Source organism: Heteronotia binoei, chromosome 16 (assembly GCF_032191835.1).
Source record: "Heteronotia binoei isolate CCM8104 ecotype False Entrance Well chromosome 16, APGP_CSIRO_Hbin_v1, whole genome shotgun sequence".
NCBI lineage: Eukaryota > Metazoa > Chordata > Lepidosauria > Squamata > Gekkonidae > Heteronotia > Heteronotia binoei.
In genome coordinates this window covers 48574259-48586920 of record NC_083238.1, presented here as the reverse complement: position 1 = coordinate 48586920, position 12662 = coordinate 48574259, and the positions used below count along the sequence as shown (strand labels likewise).

The window sequence follows — 12662 nt, the reverse complement described above, 5'->3', positions numbered from 1 at the left end:
AGTAAAACAGCAATTAAAACCAATAAAAGCAAACAATACAATTTAGTGGCTCTGTTGGGCAAATCATAATATATTGAAAGTCTCAAAACATCAGATAGCATAAAATCAGTATTTCAGCAGAGGTGGTATCGCAGCATAGGGCCAGCTAATGGGATAGGTCGCCCGCTGCCTCAACCAGATACCTGGTGGAATAGCTCCGTCTTACAGGCCCTACGAAAAGCAACAATTCAGTAAGGGCCCGGATCTCTAAGGGGAGTTGATTTCACCAGGCTGGGGCCAAGGCCGAAAAGGCCCTGGCCAAGGCTAGTCAGAAGTCCTTCGGGCCAGGGATGATCAGCAGATATTGCGTGCCAGATCATAGTGTTCTCCAGGGCATATGTGGAGACTAATATATAGGACTACTGCTGCTTTCAAAAACAAACGAACAGTCGTCATTTGGCTTTCAGACTTCAGGGTTAGAGAATGCTAAATATATTTTATCCAACTGCAGTTCTGGTCGCCGCACCTCAAAAAGGATATTATAGCATTGGAGAAAGTCCAGAGAAGGGCAACTAGAATGATTAAAGGGCTGGAGCACTTCCCTATGAAGAAAGGTTGAAACGCTTGGGACTCTTTAGCTTGGAGAAACATCGACTGCGGGGTGACATGATAGAGGTTTACAAGATAATGCATGGGATGGAGAAAGTAGAGAAAGAGGTACTTTTCTCCCTTTCTCACAATACAAGAACTCATGGGCATTCGATGAAATTGCTGAGCAGACAGGTTAAAACGGATAAAAGGAAGTACTTCTTCACCCAAAGGGTGATTAACATATGGAATTCACTGCCATAGGAGGTGGTGGCGGCCACAAGTATAGCCACCTTCAAGAGGGGTTTAGATAAAAATATGGAGCACAGGTCCATCAGTGGCTATTAGCCACAGTGTGTGTGTATATATAAAAATTTTTGCCACTGAGTGACACAGAGTGTTGGACTGGATGGGCCGTTGGCCTGATCCAACATGGCTTCTCTTATGTTCTTATGTTCTAACTTTTTTTTAAAAACTTTTTATTAATTTTTCAACCAAAACCAACATTCAAAATACACACTGAACAACAAATACTTACAATGATATACGTACATTATAGTCATGGCATAATTATCATTCATATTAAGTAGAGCGCCTCTAAACCCTTTTATTGTTTTCCACTGTTACACATTTCACCCATGTTTATAGTACATTATCATTCAATAAATAACCTATAATTTGTAATTTAAAAGAATCTTCAATAATATGAAAAATTAATATACTTTTTTGGAATATATTTTTCAAAATCTTCTTCTAAATTTATATAATTAAAGAAAGGAAACAATTTCTCAATAAAGTTATTGTTCTTCTGTTGTATGTCTAATACTCTTATTTGTATAGCTAATTTATCTAGAGCTGCTACTTCCCACACTTTGGTCAACCATTGCTGTTTGTTAGGGGACACATCTCGTTTCCAATATTGGGCAATCAAGAGCTTTGCTGCCATCAACAAAAGAGTTGCTAACTTTTAAAAATGCGCTTTTGTTTACTATCTGAGGTAAGTTTAGGCAATTTCCACTTATCAGGCACATACATACAAGAATTTGGACATTTTCACCTTCCATGTGGTTTTCCAGAAAGCCATCGTCCGTCGTATGTGGCATCCTTAAGCCGAGGATCCTTGTAAAAAGTGTATTTTGCGCTGCGGGAAATGGGGGGTTCTTGCCTCTGAAGATTTCCACCGCTCACGTAAGGCGGTAAGTCAGTTGTGCCTTTTAAGGCCTGGTCCACTGCTTGACTTATTGCTTTCAACCACTTTGTCTGAAACAATTGCAGTGAAAGTATTCAAGTACTGGTCTTCTCTTTGCATTACCTTGTTCCCCGCTCTTCCCCCACCCAGTTACTGTTATCGGAAGGCTTCAAGAACAGCACCAAGTTTGCCCAATAGACCTACACAAGACTAATCATGGATGCAACTGTAATAATAAAAAAACCCCACAGGACTAATCATGGATGCAACTGTAATAATAAAAAAACCCCACAGGACTTCAAAAGTCTCAAGACCATCAAATGCAATTTTATGTTATTTGCCATGCAGAGCCACCTTTTCTTTCCATCTTTCTCACCACTTAAAAATTCCTTGAACTTTTTCAAAAGAAGGAATTTGCAGTGAAACCACTGGGGTCAACAAGCACTTGGCTATCATCTTCAGACTACAGCGATCAGTTCCCCAGGAGAAAACGGATGCTTTGGAGGGTGGAATCTATGGCCCTCTCTCCCAGACTCCACCCTCAAATCTCCAGGTCTGGCAGCCCTGGTCACCAGCCATCACTTGAAGATGAACACTTCAGTCCTTTCCTTTTCCTATGGCAGGAGACCAGGCCACACCCCCATGATGTAACCAATCCTTCAAGAGCTTACAGGGCTCTTAGTGCAGGGTGTGGCCTAATATGCAAAGGAGTTCCTGCCAAAAAAAAGCCCTGCAGGAGACTGAATATTGATATCATCCATACTACACACTTGCCCCCCCTACCAATTAGCATAATTACAGTGAAAAAGAAGCAGAGATCAGATTATGTACCCATCCCGTAACTATTAAAGAATGGCTAAGGAAAATGACTGACGTTGGCTCAGGAAAGTAATCTATGGGAAACTAACCACCTAGCTAGCTTAACAAATTAGCCTCTTTGCCTACCTTTTCCTGTGGTGTTGATGAAATAAGAATGAACTGCTCCTCAGGAGCGGTGATTCTCAAACCGTTTCTGATAGGAAAACAGAAAATAATGTTCAGAACACTGCAAGCCAGAGAAATAAACTAACTTAGTTCTGCCTATGAAACAGAGACAAAGAGAAAGAAATAAGATTTTTAAAAAACTTAACAAATAAGCATTGCTAGTACAGGCAACAAAAATATAAACTAAAACAAATTTATGGGCCTCCTACAGCACTTTCCTACCTCTCTTTCTTCTTGCACCTGGCCAAGAGAAAAAGCGCCCATTAGATCAATGTCCAAAAGTTAATTTGCTTTCTATATTCCGGACAAAAGATTTTGCTTAAAGAATGCACAGGAAACAGAAAATCAATTGTAATAAAGTGCTCACAGAAACTATCAACATATGTTCTATCCTGGCCTCACCACATAATTTAGGGTGGACTTTGCAAATAAAATGGTATTGATGAAATTTAGCTAAAGCTTGGTGCATTTTATTTTACTTGTGTTACACCCCTAAATTCTTTTTAGGTCAGTGGCACATTTAAATCCAATGAAGTTTAATTTTGCGTATAAGCTTTTGTGTGCCTGCACACTTCTTCAGGTACATCTGCCACTGGGCACAAACTCTGTTCAACTGCTTCAGACCAACACGGCTACCCACCCCAACCTGCCCCCAGATTCTGTCATTCCCATTCAGCCACTCCTCATGCTTCTGAGAATTCATCACACTTTACTCATTTATTTCCAGACATTAACTTCCTACGTGCACGAGCTGTGAACTCATGCATTCTCAGGATGCTGAGTATGATACCCAATCTCATAGCTGCGATTTTGCTTCCAATGTCTATAAGTTATCGAAACCACCTTATTTCTGCCTGTCTAGACACAAGACACTCTTGCAAGGCTATTCTTTGTAGAAGTTATACTGAACTATAGAACAACCTGCAGTGGTTCAGAGCAGTGGTGTCAAACTCATTTGTTATGTGGGCCAGATCTGACATAAATGAGACCATGTTGGGCTGGGTCATGTGTGTCATAAATTGTAATGACAGGTAGCAGAGATATTAGCACTCGTTGGCCTTCAAGGTGCTTTCTTTGTATCGCTTCTGTGCAATCCAGGGAACTGGGCAAAGGAAGCTCTGGCTCTTGACTTCCTTCCCCAGGGGACCAGGAGGAGGAAGAGCCTCAGCCAATAGAAAGGAGAGAGGACTGACTCAGAAACTCTGCTGTACAATTAAGAGATACTATCCCGTCCCCCCCTCCCCAAGGGAGGAGCCTCAGTCAATGGAGAAAACAGAGGTTTTGCTCTGTAGCTTCTGTGTGATTGAGCAAGCCTTGCAAAACAAGCTGTGATGCAGAAGAAAGCAGATGACAGCCAGTTGCTTGGGGGCCTTCTATTGGCTGAGGCTCCTCCCCCTCCTGGTCCCCTAGAGAAGGAAGGAAACAGAGCTTCCTTTGAAGCAAGCTCTCCCCCTCACCTTCCTCCCCAAAGGAGGAGCCTCAGCCAATGGAGAAAATAGAAGCTTTGCTCTGTAGCTCCGCTGCAATTGAGCAAGCCTGGCAAAGCAAGCTGTGATGTAGAAGAAAGCAGGAGAGGGAGAAGAAAACAGATGACAGCCAGTTGCTCAGGGACCTGATAGGAGCCCTGATTCGGCCTCCAGGTTGCATGCTTGACACCCCTGCTTTAAAAGTACATGAGCATCCTCAACAAATACTTCTCTTTAAGAATTGCTGCACCAACCAATAAATGTTCTGAAAGGGCTAAATATGCTGCTGATAACAGTGTCACCTCACTTGCTAGAAGTGTTAGATTTTAATGTAACAAAGTCTGAGTCCAGTGGCACCTTTAAGACCAACAAAGTTTAATTCTAGGTATAAGCCTTTGTGTGCATGCAACACTTCTTCAGACAGAATTGAACATCTCCAATTAGAATAGAAATAATTCAGCTCTAAGTGCCAAGATCAAATCAATTAAACTTTGTTGGTCTTAAAGGTGCCACTGGACTCAGACTTTGTTCTCTTGCTTCAAACCAACATGACCACCTCCAGAATATATCTAAATATGTTATTCCGGTATCATTACACTGCTGTCAAATGATATTACTCTGACATCTCAAATGATACAAAAGCATCACAGCGCTGGAACGTCAAGGGGATTAGGATTTTATTTTAAAAAGAAAAAAAGTTCCACAAAAACGCTAATAACCTGTAACTTGAAAGAGGGCCCAGAAATACTTACATATTACCAGACTCTTCAGAAACAGGCTCCACCCAGAGTGTGGACAAGGAAAAAATGTGATGAGTTGAGAACTACAAAAAAAAGACACAAAAGGAAAAACTTTGTATTATTATTATTACGTATTATACTACACCAATTTGGTGTAGTGGTGAAGTGTGTGGACTCTTATCTGGGAGAACCGGGTTTGATTCCCCACTCCTCCACCTGCAGCTGCTGGAATGGCCTTGGGTCAGCCATAGCTCTGGCAGGGGTTGTCCTTGAAAGGGCAGCTGCTGTGAGAGCCCTCTTAGCCCCACCCACCTCACAGGGTGTCTGTTGTGGGGGGAGAAGATATAGGAGATTGGAAGCCGTTCTGAGTCTCTGATTCAGAGAGAAGGGCGGGGTATAACTGCAGTTTCAGTCTTCAGATTCGCTCATAATAACCATGCTTGTTCTGCTTAAGCACCAGATTATGGACTATCACTCATCAGAATTATTCAGAGATAAGCAGGCTTCTCCTTGCCTTCTCTTTGCATCCTGGTGTGAGCTGACTTTGTGCAGGTGCAGAGCAGAAGTTGACCACCCAGTAAAATGTCTAGTATTTCATGTTATCAGCCAGACAGAACAGAAATAATTCTAGTTCAGTGCCTGAACTCTCCCTCTAAGCTAAAATGACCAAACCACCATACTTTGGTCACATTATGAGAAGACAAGTCACTGGAAAAGACAATAATACTAGGAAAAGAAGATGATATTGGATTTATATCCCGTCCTATACCCTAAATCTCAGAGCGGTTTACAATCTCCTATATCTTCTCCACCCCCACAACAGACCCCCTGTGAGGTGGGCGGGGCTGAGAGAGCTCTACCAGAAGCTGCCCTTTCAAGGACAACTCCTACGAGAGCTATGGCTGACCCTAGGCCATTCCAGCATGTGCGTGTGGAGGAGAGGGGAATCAAACCCGGTTCTCCCAGAAGACATCAGGAAGAGGAAGACCCAACATGGGGTGGGTCGACTGAATTGAGGAAGCCATAGCTTGCTTATGAGATCTGAGCAAGGCTGAACAGCAGGGCATTTGGGTGAACGTTAACTCATAGAGCCCCCCATAAGTTGAAACAACTTGACAGCACTTCACACACACGCCAAGTGAGAGCTCACCTGGGCATGGACCAGAGCATCATTAAAGAGGATGAACCAGTTCACGGAGAACCTCCCAGCATGCTGCAGAGACATTCCTCGATTGCTGCTTTCACAGATCAACCGTCGCTCCGGCTTCCTCAAGGAGTCCTACCATTAAAGTGAAAGAGATCACCACAAATTGACTCGTCAATGGCAGACCGATACAAACCTGATATCATCAGTTCAAGGGATGCGTGCAGACTGTGGCTGAACTTGTATCCGTCACGATTATGCTCCAATGGGAGAAAACTGAGCTACAAAGGCTGAAGACAATCCTTTCTGAAACTGGGAGTGCTAACAGATGATAAGCAGATGTGGAAGGGGAAGGCGACTGCTGTGTTAAAACTAATGGAAGCATGAGGTGCTGGGCTTGTGGTAAGAGTCAGCGGCTGTCAACATACTGTCATTTTCCCTGGAAAGGTTTTCCAGAAGCTCAGGGTGTATTCGGCTTCTTTTCTTTTCCTGCCAAGATGGACAGCCAGGGATTCGTAACAAGAACTGGCATCCTGAAGGCTCTGGTATTCAGGAGAAGTCTATGGAGGGAGAGAAACAAAACAAGATTGGTTCTGGAGACTTAGCTCAACATTATATTACGAGTTCATACTGCCACTGTTGGAAAAGGGAGATATTGCAAGTCCAAAGAGGTCAATCTAGTCATAGTAAACGCAACCTGGGTAGCACAAGGTGACAGGTGAAGCGTCTCAACGCGAGAAAGGTGAATTGCTTGATGGTTTGCAGTAACTGATGCCACAGAGTTCACCTAGGGTAGAGTGAGAGTCTGGGATGAGCCCAAAATGTCCCATCCAACTTCCACAGCAGAGAGAGAATTTGAAGCTGGGCCTCCTAGATCCTAGTCTGACAGTGTAACCACTATAATGCACTGGCTTTCGAGGGTACTATGAAGATGACCAGCAGGAACTCATTTGCATATCAGGCCACACCCCCTGATGCCAAGCCAGCCGGAACTGCATTCCTGGGCGTCCCTGCTCAAAAAACCCCTGATGAGCGGAGAAGAAGAAGAGAAGAAGAAAAGGAGGAGGTGGACGAGGAGGATGATATTGGATTTATATCTCGCCCTATACTCTGAATCTCACAGAGTGGTCACAATCTCCTTTACCTTCCCCCCCCACACACACACACACAACAGACACCCTGTGAGGTGGGTGGGGCTGAGAGGGCTCTCCCAGCAGCTGCCCTTTCAAGGACAACTTCTGCGAGAGCCATGGCTAACCCAAGGCCATTCCTGCAGCTGCAAGTGGAGGAGCGGGAAATCAAACCCGGTTCTCCCAGGTAAGAGTCGGTGCACTTAACCACGACACCAAACTGGCTCTCAAGGACATGCTTTGTCAGCTCTCAACCTCCAGGTGGCACCTGGAGATCACATGCCATTACAATTGATCTCCAGAGGGCCAAGATCAGTTCCCGTGGCTGCTTTGGAGAGTGAACTCTATGGCATTATACTCAGCTAAGGTCCCTTCCCTCCCCAGACTCTGCCCATCCCAGACTCCACCCTAAAATCTCCAGGTATTTCCCAGCCCGGTTCTAGAAACTGTACCCTCAAGGAACCAAAGAACATTCCAACTGAAGGCTTTGTATCCGACAACTTACCACTTCAAAACAAGTAGCGAGCTTTAGCAAAACTCTGGCATAATTCTGAAGTCTTCTGATAGGCAAGAAAAATAAAGCGTTCAGCACCTCCACCAAGGGGTGAGCTTCCTCATTTGTCTCCGACAAATCCTGAAGCAAAGCTTGGTTTTTACTTAAGAAATCCCTGTAGATAAACAGACAGGTGTGTGTTAGAAGCCTTGCTTTCAGTGCTAAAATAGATACAATTATTGTTCAGTGGAATCATAAACCGCTGGAGAGAGATGCAAATCCAATGAGGGTGAAAAATTCGTTTTCTTGTCAAGTACAAAGAGAGGAAGAATTCAGCAGGGTTTTACGCTGGCAATGGAATCACTGTGAAGAATTATTTGTGCGCTTAGTTTCTACTCTGCCCTTCGTCCAAGGAGCTCAGAGTAGCTTATATATTATTCCTAGGCTGCTTCTCGTCCAGGTATGCTTAGCTTTAAGTAGAATAACTGCATCACGTTTCTTTAGAACAGTGGTCCCTAACCTTTTTAGCACCAGAGTCTGGATTTGTGGAAGACAATTTTTCAATGGACTAGGAAAGGAGTGGGGGGGTGATGGTTTCAGGATAATACAATTGTGCACTTTATTTTTATTAGTTTGGTGTCGTGGTTAAGTGTGCAGACTCTTATTTGGGAGAACCAGGTTTGATTCCCCACTCCTCCCCTTGCAGCTGCTGGAATGGCCTTGGGTCAGTCATAGCTCTCGCAGAGCTGTCCCTGCAATGGCAGCTGCTGTGAGAGCTCTCTCAGCCCCACCCACCTCACAGGGTGTCTGTTGTGGTGGAAGAAGGTAAAGGAGATTGTGAATTGCTCTGAGATTCTAAAATTCGGAGTGGAGGGCAGGATATAAATCCAATGTCATATTATTATTATTATTACTACATTGTAATATATAATGAAATAATTATACAACTCACAGCCCGGTTGCTAACAGGCCAGGACTGGTAATGGTCCATGGCCCGGGGATTGGGGACTCCTGCTTTAGAACACTGTTTAGGCCAGGATACAGGGGTGGGTAGCTTATCTCCTCTCCTTTTGAAACAACTTCCACAAAAGGAACAGGGGGAGAAGCAATATGCCATACTTTGATAACAAAAGCATAGCTCTAGCTGGAAAACGTGCTGAAGCTACCATTAAGCCAGTGTGTTGACAGTATGAGAGCCAGTGTGGTATAGTAGTTAAGAGTGGCGGACTCTAATCTGGAGAACTGGGTTTGATTCCCCACTCCTCCTCCACATGAAGCCAGCTGGGTGACCTTGGGTTAGTCACCATTCTCTCAAGAGCTCTCTCAGCCCCACCTACCTCACAGGGTGTCTGTTGTGGGGAGAGGAAGGGAAGGTGAGCGTGAAAATCAGGGTATAAAGTGAAAAGCAAGGCATAAAAGCCAACTCTTCGTAACTACACTTATTGCCACTTACATTGCTCATAGCTGAAATTTTAAGATCTCCAGGGGTTTTTTTGGTAGAAAAAGCCCAGCAGGAACTCATTTGCATATTAGGCCACACCCCAGATGTCACCATTGTTTCACACATGACTTTTTTGTAGGGAAAATCCCAGCAGGGATTTATTTGCATATTAGGCCACACCCTCTGATCCCAAGCCAGCTGGAACTGCGTCCCTGTGCGTTCCTACTCAAAAAAAGCCCTGAAGATTTCCCAACTGAACCATACTTCAAGTTCCATCCCCAGTGAATGCTACGTTGGCCTCCATTATATATGCACACTCTCTCTTGATCGCTCATTTGCTCTCTGCCCCAGAGATTTAGCTCCTGCTCTCTCATCAGTGGTTCTTTTGGCTCCCTCATATCATGGCCAATCTCTGAAGCCGCTGGCCCATTTTGCTCTTTTTGCTGGCATTCATTTTTGCCTATATTCATTTTAAATCTATGGGACTTTATGGCATTGTTCTGTACATGCACTGGAAAGGAAACTAGAAAACTTGCAATAAATAAATCAACGTCCAAGTATATTTACTGCATTGCTAAAGGAAGTTCTAGGAAGTTCCAATTAGGAAGCCATATTGTGTCCCTCCCGCCCCCCAACGGAACTTATTAACTTTTCAGTGAGATTTTTCAAGAGGCAGCGAGTTCAAAGTAGCGGGAAATATGTTCAAAGGACATTACGCCCGAATGCAAGGTTAAACATCGAATGTACTTTCCCCCCATTCCTCTCGGTTGTGCAACGATATATGTCCCGATCAATGTATTTATAACAGTGATGAAATAAGTTTTTGTAAAAAAAAAAATCTGGAAAGGAACAAGCAAAAGGCACAGAAGACGGGGGAAATCAAAGCTTTGGGAACAAAGGAGTAGCTTACCGAACTAAACAGCAGGGCCACTCTACATGATTAACGAGGTGCTGCCTTGGCAACATCAAAGGCAGGTACCTTGCCTAGTTCCTCGACTCCTCATTTTCTAACCAGCTTGAAGGGGGGGGGGAGGATCCTCTATCAGAGAATTCCTTTCTCTCAAATGCTAAGACTAACCATCTGGATGGCTTGCATTTTTAAAGTGCTTTGAGTGCAAACTTGGGAAGGCACAAGACTGGCATCAAGGAGGATCAGAAGTGCTGAACGCCCCGAGTCCCGGCTAATATCTCAAAAAAGGGAAATGGCGCCTGACAATGAGGGATCCTGGGGAGATTCTTCTTTTCTTTTAAGCTGAATGGTTTAAAAGGAGATCCTGAGGAATAGTCAGAGAAGACCGTCTGATAGCATTAACCGCCGGCATTTGTTATCTTGCCAAAAAGATCTCATTGTATGAATTGGGCATGCTAAATATAGAACCGTTACCCACAGAAATGTTTCCTGCGGGCTTTGATATCCGGAACGAACGTTTCAGTGGTTTTCGAAATACTAATAAAGAATGCAACTAGTACCTGGTAAGAGACGAGACATAGCTTATGACCAGTTTTTTGGGTAGAAAAAGTCCAGCAGGAAATCCTTTGTATATTAGGCCACACCCCCTGATGTCGCCATTGTTTCACACAGGGCTTTGCCCAGCAGGAACTCATTTGCATACTGGGGCACACACCCCTGATGTCACCATTGTTTCACATGGGGCTTTTCTGTGGAGAAAAAGCCCAGCAGGAACTCATTTCCTTATTAGACTATACCCCCTGATGTCACAATTGTTTCACTTGGGCTTTTTGTAGAAAAAGCCCAGCAGGAACTCATTTGCATAGTAGGCCACACACCCCTGATGCCAAGTCACCAGGAACTGTGTTGCTGTGTGTTCCTGCTCAAAAAAAGACCTGCTTATGGCACTAATTACTATATACAACAGCTGATATTAGATAGTTATTATATTTGTACAATACCCGATATTACTATAATGGCTAAGTATGGATTGCTAATTGTGGCAGAACTTTAGACTTCATATTAAATTTGCTTCCTTCCATCTCTAATAGAATAAGTTTTGTCAAGTTGCAACTGCCTCCATGTTGATTCTGCATGATGAGTGTGATGAGGCGGTGGTTTGCCGTTGCCTACCTCTGCAAAGCAACCCAGATCTTCCTATGGGGGGGAGAGTCACCCATCCAAAAACTAACAATGGTTGACCTTGCTTAGCTTCTCTGCTATTCAGGCTCCTTCCATCTATACACAGGTTTCAAAATACACTATCCTTTTGTAGGAGGGCACTTTACACCTAGCAGAGCACTGACGGTCTGCAAATATATCCATCTTGCAAATCCATCTATATATTCCTTTCCTCTCAAGACCATGTTAAGGATGAAAAACAGTATTTCTAGAAAGAAAGGATGTAACTTTCCAGAAATGTTGAAACCACATGGAAATAAGAATTTTCTGGGTCAGAGGAGGGAGGGAATTGAAATATATGCAGTGCTCCTTTTCCCACTAAACTTTAACCTTTTACTGTTGTCACATGAACTGTTTATTAATTTAACACATTTCTATCTTGCTGCATCTCCTCAAGAATCAAAATGGCAAGCAAGGCAGCAAGTAGGCTGTTGAGGACACACACTGTGATAGTCCAATCAACAAAATTAAAACACAGGTTAAAAATATGCAGCTCACAAATGTCACAGATGTCTACAGCACACATAAGAATTATGCTGAGGAACTACAGTCATTATAGGATCACTGTCAGAGGAAAGAAAGATCCTGCCTATACTGACATTGAACAGCACCATAAAATGTTTTTTAAATTGGACTTCGGAGGATGGTGGAAGACAGGAGGGCCTGGCGTGACTTTGTCCATGGGGTCGCAAAGAGTCGGACTCAACTGGGCGACTGAACAACAACAAAAATATTGTCTTTAAATTGTAATTGTAGATGTCAGAATTGATTGTTAGCCGCCCTGAGTCTGCTTGCGGAGAGGGCAGGATAAAAGACTAAATAAATAAATCTTACCACTGTAATAAATCAGGGACACTTTGCTTCACATATTACGGAACTTGGTATGGTATTCAAGAGAGATATTGGTGCTGAACTAAGGCACAATCTTATCTCCATTCACCCATTCTGCCATTATACATTATCACACACCACTCATGACCAGGGCTTTTTTTGGAGTAGGAACTCCTTTGCATATTAGGTCGCACCCCTCTGATGTAGCCAATCCTCCACGAGTTTACAGTAGGCCCTGTAAGAAGAGTCCTGTAAGTTCTTGGAAGGTTGATCAGAGGTGTGTGGCCTAATATGTAAATAAGTTCCTGCTACAAAAAAACCCGCCTTGACCATGACAACAGAGAGCAGAATGCCTAGAGGCACGCACTTTTTTTTATTTTATGTGCTCCAGAGTTTACAAGAGAGATCTGGTACAGGGGTGGGTGGGGGGAGGAAAGGGAAAAGATCTGGACAGCAGAAAGGAAAACAGTGCAAAGGCATCATCTCCTTTGTTGGTAAAGTGAACATCAAAGCCGGAACATTTAAGAAGCCTGCACAGAAACAATA

At 43.6% G+C, this 12662-nt stretch overlaps 1 protein-coding gene across 1 annotated transcript in view; it reads right to left on the bottom strand.

Annotated features, from left to right (window-relative positions):
• Positions 1 to 12662, bottom strand: part of ALS2 (alsin Rho guanine nucleotide exchange factor ALS2) — a 99411-nt gene that overhangs the window by 39417 nt on the left and 47332 nt on the right. The window contains exons 13-18 of the mRNA XM_060257038.1: positions 7726 to 7888; positions 6519 to 6650; positions 6097 to 6225; positions 4959 to 5029; positions 2702 to 2768; positions 1625 to 1827 (exon numbers count right to left, since the gene is read on the bottom strand). Coding sequence (XP_060113021.1) covers positions 1625 to 1827; positions 2702 to 2768; positions 4959 to 5029; positions 6097 to 6225; positions 6519 to 6650; positions 7726 to 7888 — 765 coding nt within the window. The remainder of the gene's footprint in view (positions 1 to 1624; positions 1828 to 2701; positions 2769 to 4958; positions 5030 to 6096; positions 6226 to 6518; positions 6651 to 7725; positions 7889 to 12662) is intronic.